The sequence below is a fragment of the Macrotis lagotis genome, chromosome X (genome assembly GCF_037893015.1).
Source record: "Macrotis lagotis isolate mMagLag1 chromosome X, bilby.v1.9.chrom.fasta, whole genome shotgun sequence".
In the NCBI taxonomy this organism is placed as follows: domain Eukaryota; kingdom Metazoa; phylum Chordata; class Mammalia; order Peramelemorphia; family Peramelidae; genus Macrotis; species Macrotis lagotis.
In genome coordinates, this window is record NC_133666.1 from 157,753,223 (window position 1) to 157,771,200 (window position 17,978).

A 17,978-nucleotide genomic window follows, 5' to 3' on the forward strand; every position below is an offset into this window, starting at 1 on the left:
CTTACCCACTAGGACATAGATTGTCTTTGTACCTTTTTCCTTCCTGTTCATTTGCATAGATCAAATGGAAAACATAGGATAGTTTTTTTATAAAGTTGTTTGGTGATTTTAAGGTAGGGGGGGCAGCTAGGTAGCTCAGAGGACAGAGTACCACTCTGGAGTCAGGAGGACCTGAATTCAAATCCGACCTCAGACAATAATTCCCTAGCTATGTGATCTTGGGCAAGTCATTTAACCCCATTGCGTTGTAAAAAGTATACATATATATATATATATATATATATATATGTATATATATATATATATGTGTGTGTGTGTGTGTGTGTGTGTGTATGTATGTATATGTGTATATGTGTGTATATGTGTATGTATATGTAGATATATGTAGATGTAGATGTAGATGTAGATGTAGATGTAGATGTAGATGTAGATGTAGATGTAGATGTAGATGTAGATGTAGATATATATGTTAAGGTAAATAGTCATTGACTTGCAAATGGTCATTGGTTTGCTATGGCCTAGCCTATAGAGATAAAAGAAATAAATTGGATAGTCACTTTAAATTAGGTTAAGGTCTGTCATAGAAGGAACTCAGCCCTATACACCTATACAGGTACCAAAAGGAAAAGCTATGCAAAAGGAAACTAACTTCCCAAAACAACCAAGTTCTCCTGTCACCTGCCTGGGAAATAGTAGCCCTGAGAAGCAAGATCCTAAAGAAACAGAGCTGAAAAGATTTCTGCTAATCCTAAATTAAGAATCCCTCTTCCTTTTGAGAGTATCCCAGTATCTCAGCTGAGGTTCTCTAACCTGATTGAGAGAACGAAAGTTGGAACTATTGTATTGCTGAAACACTCCTAAATTAGACTCAGAGGTAATATTCCCCAGGTTCCCTTAGGAGAAACTAAAATCTTTTCCCCCTTGAAAATGGGGGAATTTAGAGATGATGAAAAAGGGTAAAAACATCACTTGTACAAAAATATTATAGCAGCCCTATTTGTGGTGGCAAAGAATTGGAAATCAAGTAAATGTCCTTCAATTGGGGGATGGCTTGACAAGCTGTGGTAATGCAACACTATTGTTCTATTAGAAACCAGGAGGGATGGGATTTCAGGGAAGCCTTGGGGGATTTGCATGAACTGATACTGAATGAGATGAGCAGAACCAGAAAAACACTGTACACCCTAACAGCAACATGGGGGTGATGTTCAACCTTCAAGGACTTGCTCATTCCACCAGTGCAACAATCAGGGACAATTTGGGGCTGTCTTGCAAAGGAGAGTACCATCTGTATGCAGATGCCTTTAATTTAGAAAAAATACCAGATATCTCATTATCTGATCTTGTTATCTCTCAGACTTTTTGTCTCTTCTTTAAGGATATGATTTCTCTCTCATCACACTCAATTTGGATCAATGTACAACATGGAAACAAAATAAAGACTGACAGATTGCTTTCCGGTGGGGGGGGAGTAAGACTGGGGAACTGTAAAACTCAAGTAATATCTTTTTTTTTTTTTTTTAGTTTTTGCAAGGCAACAGGGTTAAAGTGGTTTGCCCAAGGCCACACAGCTAGGTAATTATTAAGTATCCAAGGCCGGATTTGAACTCAGGTACTCCTGACTCCAGGGCCAGTGCTCTATCCACTGTGCCACCTATCCGCCACAAGTAATATTTTTAATAAAAAAAAAAGAACTCAAAAGAATGGGGGAATTTTACCTCCTATTTTAAATATTTTCTTTGTCTTTTATAAACAATGGCATTTGCTAGTGTTTATTGGAGATGCAATTGGTAGGAAGCAATGGAGGGGAGCATCCTGTAGAAGAAATTTTTACACTGAGTTATTTTGCTAGAGTTCTGACTCTGGTTAGGGGCTCAGATCTAAAAAAAAAATTGTGAGATTTATAGATACTTTTGTTACAACTTCCCAGAGGAGAGGAAAAAATATTTATACTGCAAAAACATTCCCCTCCCTGCTGTGCTTCTGACTACAGACCTCAGGTTTTTGCTATAGCTACAGTCTTAGTCTACCAAAACCATCAGTCCCTTTTCTGACTCTGGAAAATCTCTCTGCTCTCTGGCCTCTTCTGTTTTGAACAGGGACTCCAGCCCAGTCAATCTTCATGGCCAATCCTGGCCATCTTCTGATTTTCTAGATTTCATGATCAAGGAAAGCTATACAGTCTAAACCCAATACACCCATCTCTTGAGTCTTCTAAATGGCTGGAATATTCTTCAGATATTCCAGTTCCCATTACTCATTTGTTTGTTCTCCCTACAGTCTCCATTTGGAGGAAGGACCCAGGCAGGCCAAACAATTCTTTTCCCAGCTGTGCTTCTGAAATTCAATACCAAAATTCCCTTACCTACTTTCTAGCATGTTAGCGTGTGTTATCCTCCCCAATTAGTTTGTATGCTGCTTGAGGGCAAGATCTACTTCTTTTTTGCTTATATTTGTAGACTTAACTTTAACTCTTTCATTGAAATGGGAATAAGTGCTGAATAAAATTTGCTTCTTGCCCTGCACTGTAGACTGAGGGGAACAAAACAGAATGACTGAACAACCCTGCTCACCACATCAGAGCTACATTACTATTCTCAGTCTTCAGCATAAGGCTTGAAACAGAGTAGGCATTCGATACATAAATACCAAGTGATTGACTATTACACAGAGCTAAAAGGAACTTTTCCCTAGTTTAGCTTTCATGCTCCTGAAAGAAAATGCCTTGAGATACAAACTAGAAGTAAATTCTTAGGCAACATGAATTACTTTTTAAATTACTAAGGAAAGGGGCACAAACATCTAAAACAGTCATTCTTTAAATGTACACTAAGTGATTTACAAATATTTTGTCATTTGATTATTACAGCTATGAGAAATCAGTGTTATTATCTCTATTTTGTCAATGAGGAAACTGAAGGAGAAACTGAAAGGTGAAGCAAAGTGGCCAAGGAAGTATCTGAGGCTGTATTTTAACTTGGGTGTTCCTGACTCCAGGTTCAGAGCTTTATCACCATACAGCATCTTTACTTATTACTACAAATTATTATATAATTATCTTATTTTAGATAATAGTGCCTAGTGTAGTGGAAGTCAGAAGATCTAGTTTTGATGGCTTATCTGTAAAAAATGGATAATAATATATGACTTACTTATCGGGTTGTAAGGAGGATCAAATGAGATAATACATATGACTATAAAGCACTATACAAATGTAGGAGAATTTTTGGAATCACCTTTTATTTCAACTTGACAAATGATCTCAAGATGGCACAAAACCTGAAAACTTTTCTTCATTTTAACTGTGACCCATCAACAAGTATTTATTAACTGCTTACAATGGAAACAAAGAAAAATTGAGCATGATCCACACAACAGAGTACAAAGAAAATACTTTGAAGATATTTACATAATCTAAGAAGATACCAAGTAAACTTAGAGAGAAAGAAACTAACTTGGGAGGCAGGGTGGCAGATGATCCATCAAGAAAGAACTTCTGGGGCAGCTAGGTGGAGTAGTGGATAAAGCACCGGCCTTGGAGTCAGGAGTACTACTGAGTTCAAATCCGCCCTCAGACTCTTAATAATTACCTAGCTGTGTGGCCTTGGGCAAGCCACTTAACCCCATTTGCCTTGCAAAAACATAAAAAAAAAGAAAGGACTTCTGAACATAATGATGTTTTAGCTAAGTATTGAAGAGGTCAGGGAAATATAGCAGAGAGAGAGAGAGAGGAGGGACAACATCAAGGCAAAGGCACAATGATGATGTGCAGGAGGAGTAGATCTTAGTCTGTGGAGAGGAGTAATATATAAGAAAACTAGAAAGAGGAAGTTTGTAAAAAGTCTTAAATGTCAAACGGAGTAGCATATATTTGATCCTAGAGGTTAACAGGGAAGCACCAGAATTTACTGACATGGCCAGACTTGTGCCATAGAAAAATCAATTTGGCATCTATGAATAGGATAGATTGGATTGGAACTGAAAGGGTAAGAAGACCTTGACAGTAGCAGAGTAGTTCATAATACAAATGCATTTGGGGGGAAAGATAACAAGTTGTTTTGAATTTGTTAAGTTCAAGATACATACAATTCAGTTGAAAATGATCCTAACAGGTAAGTTGGTGATATAGGAATGGATATATAGAGCTGGGAATCAAATTAATAGTTAAAATTAAATTTAAATTCTATGTCATATTCTAGAGAAAAGATAAAGTCCCAAGAAAGAATTTTGGGGTACAACCATAGATAGTGAGCATGACATGGATGATGAGATAGCAAAGGAATCTTAAGAGAGGTCAGATAGGTAGTAGGAAGGAGGGAGAGGGAGTAATTTAAAAATATATGCCTACTACATACCAGATATTGAGCTAAGTACTTTACAAATATTATCTCATATGATCCTTACAACAATCCTGTGAGATACTGTTATTAGGTATATCATTATCCCCATTTTACATTTCAGAAACTGAGGCTGAGAATATGTAAATTGCTCACAATCACATAACTGATAAATGTCTAAACCCAGATATTAACTCAGGTCTTCCTGTCTCCAGACCCAGAATTATATCCACACTGAGGTCATAAAAAATCAGTGCGTTTGCAAATTTAAGAAAAGTATAAATCTCCCTTTGGCAAACTAAACTTTTTAATAGCAAATAAAGCACAAAAAGCTAGGAAAGGGTGATTTTTCAGGATAAAGGTATTCAACATAGTTAAATGCTGCAAAGTAATCAGGGTTGAAGAATGAGAAAGAATATTCAATTTGGTCATTAGGCAATCAATGATAATTTTGGGGAGAGCATATTTGGTTGAATGATAAGATTGGAAGCCAAATTACAGAGTGTTTAGGAGAGAATGAGAGGAAGCAATTACATGGATTTAAAAAATGTTTTTTCCAATGAGTTTAACTGAGGACAGATGAGATCTATGACAGGTTAGTAGTTAACAGGGATAATAGATCTGATGAAGATTTTTTTTTAATTATGAGAAAATTGGAAGTGTTTGTGTAAGCAACCAGAAAAGATAGTAGATATGTGAAAGCTAAAGAATAAATATGGAGAAGGAATAATAATAGATGAAAGGGAAAGAGAGAGTGGAAAAGAGAAATGACATATGAACAAGACTGGTTTTGGTAAAATGGGCTATCTCTTTATTCGGCTAGTGAAAGAGGAGAAATGGAAAGATGATGTCAGGGGAATGTGAGATGTAAAAAGAAGAGGAGCAAAGAGCCTTGGTTGTTTTGGTGAAGCAAGAAGTTGAAAGTACTGAATGGAAGGGAAAAGAGTTGACAATAAGAGTGATGGGCTCTGAAAATACTGGGGAACAGATGAACATAGTTCAGGATAGAATTAGGAGTAAAGTATAAAGAGAACGACAGATTAGGATTAAAAAGGAATTCTGAAAACCCTGACCATATAAAATGAAGGCAAGTGATTGATAGTAAGACCAAATGTATGGTTGTGATAGTTAAACAGATTGTGGAATTGAAAGGTCAGGGTATTTGAAGAAATATCAAAATATATGCCGAAGTACTTTAGTGTGAAGGAAAAAAGTGAGGTAAAGGAAGAGAGAGGGGAAGGAAAGAGAAAGAGAGAGAGAGAGAGAGAGAGAGAGAGAGAGAGAGAGGAGACTTTGAGTCGAATTTGAGAAAAGGAGGACAATTTCCTGGGACCAGTAGAGAAGGACCACTAGGGTCTAGTTTGGGTGTTAAATTTGTCTAAGGTGAATGAATCTTTTTATTAACTAAAAAAAAAAAAATGAGATCATGTTGAAATGCTTAAGGTTACTAATAATTTAAAGGCTTTTAACAATGATTAAGAAATTTAAAGTATGGAAGTAAAATATTCTCATATTAAATCTATTTCACAAACTCAGAATTTTAGAACTGGAAGGGACTTCAGGGGCCATCTAGTATAATATGATAGAAGGAAAAAAAATTCTACAACCAACCAGACAAATGGCCATTCGGCCTTAAGTGAGGGAAAACGCACGCTTATTATAAATTCTGAAATTCTAGTATGTTTTACCTAACTGACATTTCAATTTATTTTGGATTTTAACAGTTTTTTATTCACCCTATGATAAAACCCTATTAAAATTGAACATGGAAGTATAAATTATATAAACATTTTAATTCATTTACCAATTCCCAGAAAGTAGCTTATCTACTTCTAGAAGATAATTCATATTCTCTTGTGAGGGTTTTTAATAATGTGAAGATTTGTAGCCCTTTATTATATTATTGAAAACCAAGTAAAGTGATACAGCAAACTTCAAAAAGCATACATCTGTACCATTTTTCTCTATAATGATATATTAAAATGATATATCAAAATATGATTACAATTATTCAATGGCAAATGTAGACAACTATATCACACAGAAAAGGTATTTTAAAATAAAGCAATAGAGAACTTTAAAAAAATCCAGCTACACCAATAAGTGGCAATAAAATTCATTTCATATACTTTATATTTTACATGCTTTTATAATAAAGTATATAATCCTAGAACTCTATTAATTTAAATGTCCAGGATAAGAAAGAGCTATTGAAAATAGCAAAACAATTCTATGAACTCAAGCACTAATAATCAAGTTTATTCATAACTTGCAAAAATAAGGAAACATCACATTTAATTGTCAAAATTTGCATACTTTTACATATTATTTAAGCTAAATATAAATGTGCACATAAACTTTTCTTCTAATGGACTATCTAAGGGGAATATTTAGTTCACAAAACATGTAGTTCAAATAATCTCTATGAAATTTCACAAATATTTCCCCAAAGTGGTAAAATTTAACTTCTTTCTAAAATTCTCTCTTAGATTTTTAAAAATTTTATCCTTTAAATTCCAATGATCCTAATGATATTCCATTAAAATGGAATGAACAGTACTGTACCTTTTTTATTCTACTTTTGTTGCTTATGAAAATTTCAACAAAACATGGCTTATTGTCAGTCAACAAATATATTTAATAACTATAAAAACAGAAACTTTCTCTTTGAGAATGACTGAAACTGAAAATATAAATTAATTTTCAAAACTATATGCAACCTCTAAAATATGAAATAATAGTCTTTCCTAATAAGAAAGTACTTATATTCCACTGTTAATTGTGTCCAAGTTTAGCAGGGAAATGAATTTTTCTTACTCTGTTATAATTTTTATTAAAGCGAAATGCTCAGATTTTAATATTCTATAATTTACTTGATTTTGTTTGTTTTTAAGCTACTGACCAATATCTATGAAGTTCTGTACAAACCCGGAAAACTGATGCAGGCTTTCTCTATTGCAGAATCTTTTCCAAATATAATATAGTACCTAATAAAATATTGCCTTAGTTAGTTGTAACACTTTTCCTCTTTTTATAATTGGCAATTCCTTGAATAGAAACTGTTAATCTAGAACAGCAATTAATGTTTTCATTAGAGGAGTTGAAAAAATTAATAGACATTTGAAAAATAAAATCATGCCTTTTAATTTTATCACTTTTCTTAAAAAACAAAAACAAAAAGACAATTCATTTCATTTCCCAACTCTGGACAAGATTTTTGTATAATTTCTCTCAATTCCTTTGCTGAGTCACAGAACTATTTGTAAATTGAAAAATGAGTTTGGTGTTATAAATAACAACTGAAATATGTATACTTACAACACAAGTTTAATTTCCCTAAATTTTAACACTATTCATTAAGAGCTCCATCTTCCTTAGTTTGCGTTTATTCTTTGGCATGGGCTTAGGATATAGACCATTTTTCAAGAGGTGTTCCTTGCTGAGACGAATCTGAGCACCATGCTGAAGCTGGAAAGAACACAGAGCCTGAAGAGGCCGGAGTAATGTCTGATGGAGGGAAAGAAAATGAAAAATTCATTAAATATGTACATTTATATCTAGACGTTTTCTAGCAGTGGCTAAAATTACTCATATATTGCTATTGATTCTTACACATCTAAGCAAGCACTAATAAATAGCCTTACAAATAGATTCATTATTTGGCATAATAATTTACTGGATAATTCATTCCCTGTATATCACTAGGGAAAAATTTTAGACTACTTCACAAGACAAAGTAGAGAATTCTCCTAATGATATTGAAATTTAAATATATTTTTACATAATATTATAGCTAAAGGGAAGAAATGTTCTTAGTTATCCATATTCTATTTGTCTCAGTGCTCCTGGTCTAGCACTCTATCCACCAAGTCACCTAGTTATCTCCAAGGAAACAGGAAGACCTGAGGTCAAATTTGACCTTAAATACTTACTAGATATGTGACCCTGGACAAGTCACTTAACTTGCTTGCTTTAATCCACTGAATAAGGAAATGACAAACCACTCTAATATCTTTACCAAGAAAAATACATATACAGTATAGTCCAGGGGATCACAAAGAGTTGAATACAAATGAATAATTGAAGAACCACAAAAATCACTAAGGGAATCAAACTGTACCATAGCCTTGTAATTAATAAAATATATCAGACTATAAAAATTCTATAAGTATATATCTTAGGATGCTCTACTTATTAAATTAAAAACTTTTTGCATTTATGAACCCCTTTGGCAATCCGGTGAAAGTTTGGACCTCTTCTCAGAATAACGTTTTGGGTTTTTTTTAGGTTTTTGCAAGGCAAGTGGGGTTAAGTGGCTTACCCAAAGCCATACAGCTAGGTAATTATTAAATATCTGAGAACAGATTTGAACCCAGGTACTCCTGACTCCCAGGCCGGTGCTTTATCCACTATGCCACCTAGCTGCCCCAGAATAACATTTTTAAATGCATAAAATACAATAGATTTTTCAAAGGAAATAAATAACATTAAAATATAGTTGAAAAAATGAAAATGATAAAACAAGTTTTGGGGGGGAAATTGGAAAATAGCATGGCAAAAACTAGGCATCTCTCATCTCACACTATACCAAAATATGGTCAAAATAGATACAGGATTTAGACATAAAAGAGCAATACCATAAATAAACAGACCAAGAAATACTTTATCAGATCTACGGAAAGGGGATAAATTTATGACCTACACAAAATGAGATAGGTACTCTTTTAGATATAGTGGTAATACTATTGTAATCAAATAAACAACAACATAAAAATATTTCTGGACTAAACACAAAAGTGCATGCTGTGAATACGGTCAACATAACAAAGTGTAACCAAATGTGAGGCAATTTGAATATCATTAACATAATGAGAAACATAAGAGTTACATCCAGAGAAGTGAGTGAAAAAAAACAGAAAACAGAATGTACCTTTGTGCCAGGCACTGAAGTGCAGGTAGAAAAGTTGAAACAAAGGGGGTGGTTTTGAGAAACAAAAGACTGGGGAATATGGATAAAAGGGCGGGGATAAAAACAGAGGGAAGATAGCACAGAGGGCAATAAAGAATTAGTAATCATAAGCCTGAATGTGAATGGGATGAACTCTCCCTTAAAACGTAAGCAAATAGCAGAGTGGATTAAAAACCAGAATCCTACAATATGCTGCTTACAAGAAACTCATTTGAAGCAGAGAAATACATATAGAATAAAGGTAAAAGGTTGGAGCAAAATATATTTTGCTTCAGCTGAAGTAAAAAAGCAAGGGTAGCAATCCTTATCTCAGACAAAGCAGCATCAAAAATAGATAGCGTTAAAAGAGATAAGGAAGGAAATTTTATCCTCCTAAAAGGTACCATAGACAATAAAGTCATGTCAATATTGAATATATATGCACCCAGTGGGACAGCACCCAAATTCTTAGAGGAGAAGCTGAAAGAATTACAGGAAGACATAGAAAGCAAAACTCTACTAGTGGGAGACCTCAACCTCCCGCTATCAGATCTAGATAAATTGAATCATAAAACAAACAAGAAAGAAATTAGGGAGGTAAATAGATTGTTAGAAAAATTAGATATGGTAGACTTATGGAGGAAACTGAATGGGGACAGGAAGGAATATACCATTTTCTCTGCAGTACATGGAACTTATACAAAAATTGACCATGTACTAGGACATAAAAAACCTAATGATCAACTGCAGAAAGGCAGAAATAGTGAATACATCTTTCTCAGATCACAATGCAAAAAAAGTCATATGCAATATTGGGCCAAGGAGATATAGACCCAGAACAAATTGGAAACTGAATAACCTCATTTTAAAAAATGAGTGGACCAAAAAATAAATTATATAAAGAATTAACCATTTTATCCTAGATAAGGATAATAATGAAACAACATACCAAAACCTATGGGATTCATTCAAGGCAACTCTCAGGGGCTATATTATAGCTCTAAATGCTTACATGAATAAATTGGAGAAAGAAGAAATCAATGAACTAAACATGCAACTAAAAAGATTAGAGAAAGAACAAATCAAAAATCCCCAATTAAACACCAAATTAGAAATTCTAAAAATTAAAGGAGAAATTAATAAAATCGAAAGCAAAAAAAACTATTGAATTAATAAATAAAACCAAAAGTTGATATTATGAAAAAAACCAATGAAACTGATAAACCTCTGGTCAATTTGATTAAAAAAAAGAAAGAAGAAAACCAAATTGCTAGTATCATAAATGTAAAAGGTGGACTCACCACCAATGAGGAGGAAATTAAAGTAATAATTCGAAATTATTTTGCCCAACTCTATTCCAATAAATTTGATAAGCTAAGTGAAATGGATGAATATTTACAAAAATATAAGTTGCCCAGGTTAAGATAAAAAGAGATTAAATACCTAAATAACCCTATCTCAGAAAAAGAAATTCAACAAGCCATTACTGAACTCCCTAAAAAAAATCTCCAGGGCCTGATGGATTCACAAGTGAATTCTACCAAACATTTAAGGAACAATTGGTTCCAATCCTATATAAACTCTTTGGAAAAATGGGGAAAAATGGAACTCTGCCTAACTCTTTCTACGAAACCAATATGGTACTGTTACCTAAACCAGGAAGAGTTAAAACAGAGAAAGAAAATTACAGACCTATCTCCCTGATGAATATAGATGCAAAAATCCTAAATAAAATCTTAGCAAAATGATTACAACAAGTCATCACTAGGATAATACATTATGATCAAGTAGGATTTATTCTAGGAATGCAGGGTTGGTTCAATATTAGGAAAACTGTTAGTATACTCAATTATATCAACAACAAACCTGTCAGAAATCATATGATCATATCAATAGATGCTGAAAAAGCTTTTGACAAAATACAGCATCCATTCTTATTAAAAACACTAGAGAGTGTAGGAATAAATGGACTGTTCCTTAAAATAATTAGCAGTATCTATCTGAAACCATCAACAAGCATTATATTCAATGGGAAGAGGCTAGAGGCATTCCCAATAAGATCGGGGTGAAACAAGGATGCCCATTATCACCACTACTATTTAATATTGTATTAGAAATGTTAGCATCAGCAATTAGAGAAGAAAAAGAAATTAAAGGAATTAGAATTGGGAAGGAAGAGACAAAACTCTCACTCTTTGCAGATGACATGATGGTCTACCTAGAGAATCCCAAGAAATCATCTAAAAAACTACTGGAAACAATTAGCAATTTTAGCAAAGTTGCAGGTTATAAAATAAACCCTCAGAAATCCTCAACTTTTCTATATAGGTCTAGCAAGAAACAGCAGGAAGAGCTAGAAAAAGAAATCCCATTCAAAGTAACCTCAGACAATATAAAATATTTGGGAGTCTATTGGCCAAGACAGACTCACAATCTTTTTGAAAACAATTATAAAACACTGCTCACACAAATTAAATTAGATTTAAATAACTGGGCAAATATCAACTGCTCATGGATAGGTAGAGCTAATATAATAAAAATGACAATTCTACCAAAACTAGACTACTTTGTTAGTGCCCTACCAATCAAAATTCCAAAAAAATTACTCTAACGAGTTAGAAAAAATTGTAAGTAAATTCATATGGAGAAATAAAAAGTCAAGAATTGCCAGGAGCTTAATGAAAAAAAATTCAAAAGAAGGTGGCTTAGCCCTACCCAATCTAAAATTATATTATAAAGCATCAGTCATCAAAACCGTTTGGTACTGGCTAAGAAATAGAGTGGTGGACCAGTGGAATAGACTAGGTGTAAAAGCAGGAGTTGATTATAGTAATCTGCTGTTTGAGAAACCCAAAGTCTGGCCATTGGGATAAAAACTCCCTCTTTGATAAAAATTGCTGGGAAAATTGGAAGTTGGTATGGAAGAAACTTAGACTAGACCAACACCTCACACCCTTTACCAAGATAAGATCCAAATGGTTACAGGACATAGACATAAAAAACAATACTATAAGCAAATTAGAAGATCAAGGACTAGTCTACCTGTCAGATCTATGGAAAGGGGAACAGTTTATGACTAAGGAAGAATTGGAGACCATCACCAAAATCCAATTAGATGATTTCAATTACATTAAATTAAAAAGCTTTTGCACAGATAAAACCAATGTAACCAAGATCAAAAGAAAAGTAGTAAATTGGGAAACGATCTTTACAACTAATGATTCTGACAAAGGACTCATTTCTAAAATATACAGAGAACTGAGTCATATTTTTAAAACAAAAAGCCATTCCCCAATTGACAAATGGTCAAAGGATATGCAAAGGCAATTTACAGATGAGAAGATCAAAGTAATCTATAGGCATATGAAAAAAATGCTCTAAATCATTAATTATTAGAGAAATGCAAATTAAAACTTCTCTGAGGTACCACCTCACACCTCTCAGATTGGCCAGTATGACCAGGAAGGATAATGATCATTGTTGGAAGGGATGTGGGAAATCTGGGACACTATTACACTGTTGGTGGAGCTGTGAACTCATCCAACCCTTCTGGAGAGCTATTTGGAACTATGCCCAAAGGGCAACAAAAATGTGCATACCCTTTGACCCAGCAATACCACTACTGAGTCTATACCCTGAAGAGATGAGGAAAAAGGGTAAAAATATTACTTGTATAAAAATATTTATAGCAGCCCTGTTTGTGTTGGCAAAGAATTGGAAATCCAGTAAATGTCCTTCAATTGGGGAATGACTTAGCAAACTGTGGTATATGTATGTCATGGAACACTATTGTTCTATTAGAAACCAGGAGGGATGGGATTTCAGGGAAGCCTGGAGGGATCTGCATGAACTGATGCTGAGTGAGATGAGCAGAACCAGAAAGACACCATACACCCTAACAGCAACATGGGAGTGATGTTCAACCTTGAAGGACTTGTTCATTCCATCAGGGCAACAATCGGGAACAATTTTGGGCTGTCTGCAAAGGAGAGTGCCATCTGTATCCAGATAAGGAGCTGTGGAGTTTGAACAAAGTGCAAGGACTATTCCCTTTAATTTAGAAAAAAAACCAGATAGCTTATTGTCTGATCTTGTTACCTCTTAGACTTCTCTTCTCTTTAAGGATGTGATTTCTCTCTCATCACACCCAATTTGGATCAAGGTACAACATGGAAACAAAGTAAAGACTGACAGAGTGTTCTCTGTGGAGGGGAGGGGGGAGGGAAGCAAGATTGGGGGAAAAATGTAAAACTCAAATAATATCTTTAATAAAAATAAATTTAAATTTAAAAAATGCAAAGTTGAAACAATGCCTACTCCTTTTTTAAAAAAAAAATTATTTTCAACCATATGCACATGTATATTTTGAAGTTACAAAATTTCCTCCCACACTCCCTTTCCACCCCTCTCCCCTCAGTGGACAGTCAGATTAACATTGTACATACATGTTTTTGATAAACATGTTTACACATTAGTCATTTTTGGCATGAGGAAGTAAGATGAAGGGTAAGAGATAATTTTTATAAAGTGTTCATCATATTCTGAAGAGTTATTTTTTTCATATGTGTTTTGTTTTGTTTTGATTTTCTTCTTCCTCTGGATGGGGATAACGATGTCCATAGCCAGTCTAATATAGTTATCCTAGCTCTCTGAACTGCTGAGAGGAGCTGCTTCCATCAAGGCTGTTCATCTCACAATATTGTTGTTAATGTGTATATTGTTCTCTTGGTTCTACTCCTTTCATTCAGCATCAGATCCTGTAAGTCATTCCATGCTTCTCTAGAGTCCCACCCTTTATGGTTTCTTATAGAACAATAATATTCCATAGCATTCATGGACCATAATTTGTTTAACCATTCCCCAATTGATGGGTATCTCCTCAATTTCCAATTCTTTGCCACTACAGAAAGAGCTGCTATGAATATTTTGGAACATGTAGGACTTATCCCTTTTTTTACTAATTTCTTCTGGATATAGACATAGAATTGGAATTGTTGGTCAAAGGATATGAACAGTTTTATTGTTCTTTGGGCATAGTTCCATATTGCTCTCCAGAATGGTTAGATCAGTTCACAATTCCACCAGCAATGTATCAGTTTCCTAATCCTCCCTCCTCTCCAACATGAAACATTTTACCTTTTTTTTCTCACCTGGGCTAATCTAATAGGTGTAAGATGATACCTCATTGTTGTTTTAATTTGCATTTCTCTAATTAATAATGATTTGGAACATTTTTCATATGATTTCACACATATACATACATATATATATATAAAATATACATATATATATATATATATATATATATCTTTTTCTTCATTTGAAAACTGTCTGTTCATATCCTTTGACTATTTATCAATTGGGGCATGACTTGTAACCATATAAATTTGATGCAATTCTCCATATATTTTAGAAATGAGACCTTTATCAGAACTAGTTGTGGGGGCGACTAGGTGGCACAGTAGATAGAGCACTGGCCCTAGAGTCAGGAGTACCTGAGTTCAAATCCGACCTCAGACACTTAATAATTACCTAGCTGTGTGCCCTTGGGCAAGTTACTTAACCCCAATGCCTTGCAAAAAAAAAAAAGAACTAGTTGTGAAGACTGTTTCCTAGCTTTCTGCTTTCCTTCTAATTTGGGCAGCATTGATTTTATTAGTGCAAAACCTTTTTAATTTAATATAGTCAAAAATAATTCATTTTGTAGTTTATAATGTGCTCTACTTCTTGTTTGGCCATAAATTTATTCCCTTTCCATAGATCTGATAGAGTATTTCTTGGTCTATTAATTTATTTATGGTATCGCTCTTTTATGTTTAAATCCTATATCCATTTTGACCTTATTTTGGCATAGGGTGTGAGATGTGAGATGCCTAGTTTTTGCCATGCTATTTTCCAATTTTCCCAACAATTTTTGTCAGAGTGAGTTCTTATCCCAGAAGCTGATGTCTTTGGGTGTGTCAAATAGTAGACTGCTGTAGTCATTTACTGCAACTTCCTTTGAACCTATCCTAATCCACTGATCCATTCTTATTTCTTAACCAGCGTAGTTTTAGATCTGGGAGAGCCAGGCCACCTTCCTTTACATTTTTTTTTCCATCAGTTCCCTTGCAATTCTTGCCCTTTTGTTGCTCCAGATGAATTTTGTTACTTATTTTTTTTCTAACTCAGTAAAGTAGTTATTTGGTAGTTTGATTGGTAGGGCACTGAATAAATAATTTAATTTAGATAGAATTGTCACTTTTATTATAGCAATGCCTACTCTTAATGACCTTACATTCTAATGGTAGAGACAACAAACATAAAATATGCATAGCATAAAGTTAATAAATACAGATGGATACAGAGTAGTTAAATATAAAGTAATTTGGGTGGAGAGCACAAGCAGTTAGAGGAAAGAATGAATGGGATATAGATCTTGCCTTAAGCATCTTAAAGGAGAAGCAATACACTATAAAGTAGAAATAGAGGGAGCATATTCCAGGTAAATGTGAGGATCTTTGCAAAGGCATGAAGAAAAGAGATGGAGTATCAACTAAAAGGAACAGAGAGAAGGCCAATTTGGCTGGATCACAGAGGACAGGAAGAAGCTAGTAAGACAGGAAACAATGTTCTAATATTTAAAAAAAACTAAGGAGGGGGCTGGAGCACGGGGGGGGGGGGGGCAGCTCCGGGTCCCAGGCCAGGGTCAGCGCGGCAGCGGGAGGCCCAGCAAGAACGCCATGGCCAAGCAGTACGACACGGTGGCATGCCCCTTCTGCAACGAGGTATCCAAGGAAGTCTTCAAGGCTAAACACCAGCAAACTGGCAAGAAGGTGGCCCCTGAAGAAAGTGCTGATGGAAAATTAAAAGGAAGGGTTTCCAATCACTGCCTTAAGAGAAATAAAGATTCTCCAGCTTCTCAAACACGAGAATGTGGTCAACCTAATTGAGATCTGTAGGACCAAAGCCTCTCCCTACAACCGCTGCAAAGGCAGCATCTACCTGGTATTTGATTTCTGTAAACATGACCTTGCTGGGCTGCTGAGCAATGTGCATATCAAGTTCACTCTGTCGGAGATCAAGAAGGTGATGCAAATGCTACTCAATGGTCTCTACTACAACCGTCGGAACAAGATTTTGCATCGAGACATGAAAGCTGCTAATGTGCTCATCACTTGGGATGGGGTCCTGAAGTTGGTTGACTTTAGTTTGGCCCGGGCATTCAGTCTGGCCAAGAACAGTCAGTCAAACCACTATACTAACAGAGTGGTGACCCTTTGGTACCAGTCCCCAGAGCTGCTACTTGAAGAGCATGACTATGGCCCCCCAATAGACCTTTGGGGTAGAAATTGCATCATGGCAGAGATGTGGACCCATAGCCCTATTATGCAGGACAACACAGAGAAGCATCAGGTGACCCTCATTAGTCAGCTCTGTGGCTCCATTACCCCAGAGGTATGGCCCAATGTGGATAAATATGAGCTGTATGGGGCAGCTAGATGGCACAATGGATAAAGCACCAGCCCCGGAATCAGGAGTACCTGGGTTCAAATCCGGTTTCAGACACTTAATCATTACCTGGCTGTGTGGCCTTGGGCAAGCCACTTAACTCCATTTGCCTTTCAAAAACCTTAAAAAAAATATGAGCTGTATGAGAAACTGGACCTGCCTAAAGGACAGAAACAGAAAGTTGAAGAATGACTCAAAGCCTATGTCAAGGTCCCTTATGCACTGGACCTAACTGACAAACTACTGGTGCTGGACTCTACCCAGCGTATTGACAGTGATGATGCTCTCAACCATGACTTCTTTTGGTCAGACCCCCCATGCCCTCGGACCTCAAGAATATGCTCTCCACTCACAGCACTTCCATGTTTGAATACCTGGCTCCACACCCGACAGAGAGGTGGTGGGCACATGCTCCAACAGCCAGCCAATCAGAGCTACAACCCAGCAGCCACTAATCAGACAGAGTTTGACTGAGTATTCTAAGGTCACACACAGGATTTGTCCTTTTTTTGGTTTTAGGTTTTGTGTGTGTGTGTGTGTACATGTGACTATTATGTTGCTGAGATTATGGGACATTTTTAATTATTTCCATATATATATATATATATATATATATATATATATATATATATATATATATATATATATTAAACTTTTGCTCTAGGCATCAGAGATCTCAGCTAGCATATAGCCTGGACTGGAATGGCAAGCTAGCTATTAGGGATGGAGTTGGAACTGATGGAAAGACTTTATAACATCTGCCTACTCTATCCCCATGATTCACATTTCTGGATGACACTTGCTACTGTATTCCCCCCAGAAGAGATTTTCTTTTGCAATGGGAGCAAGCCCAGAGTATCCCCAGGTCATCCTCCTGAGTCATCCCAGAATTCTTGGGCCTCTGGTATTAGAAAAATTCCTGGTAATTTCACTGCATTTTGCCTGTGAAGAGTGTTCTTGTTGACTGATGGAAAGATCAGAACTCCAACCCTCTTTGAATCCCAAAGTGATTCTGACCACCCCCTACCCTCACCCCCCATTGTGTATTCTGGAAAATACTCTTCCATGGAGTGAACTACTGGGAATCCAAAGGGATCAGTTGGGTCTGGTGCCTCCTTGATCCCATTGCAACTTGGGAGGACAAAAGAGCAATTTTGGTATTCTTTTTAGAACTGTATCATATTAACCTCTGTTTGATTTTT

At 35.4% G+C, this 17,978-nt stretch overlaps 1 protein-coding gene and 1 pseudogene across 1 annotated transcript in view; one reads left to right on the forward strand and one right to left on the reverse strand.

Annotated features, from left to right (window-relative positions):
- Nucleotides 1-389: 389 nt before the first annotated feature.
- Nucleotides 390-17,978, reverse strand: part of DTWD2 (DTW domain containing 2) — a 152,847-nt gene continuing 135,258 nt past the window's right edge. The window contains exon 6 of the mRNA XM_074202062.1: nt 390-7,844. Within this exon, the coding sequence (XP_074058163.1) occupies nt 7,674-7,844 (171 nt within the window). The 3' untranslated portion in view covers nt 390-7,673. The remainder of the gene's footprint in view (nt 7,845-17,978) is intronic.
- Nucleotides 16,008-17,259, forward strand: LOC141501672 (cyclin-dependent kinase 9-like; annotated as a pseudogene).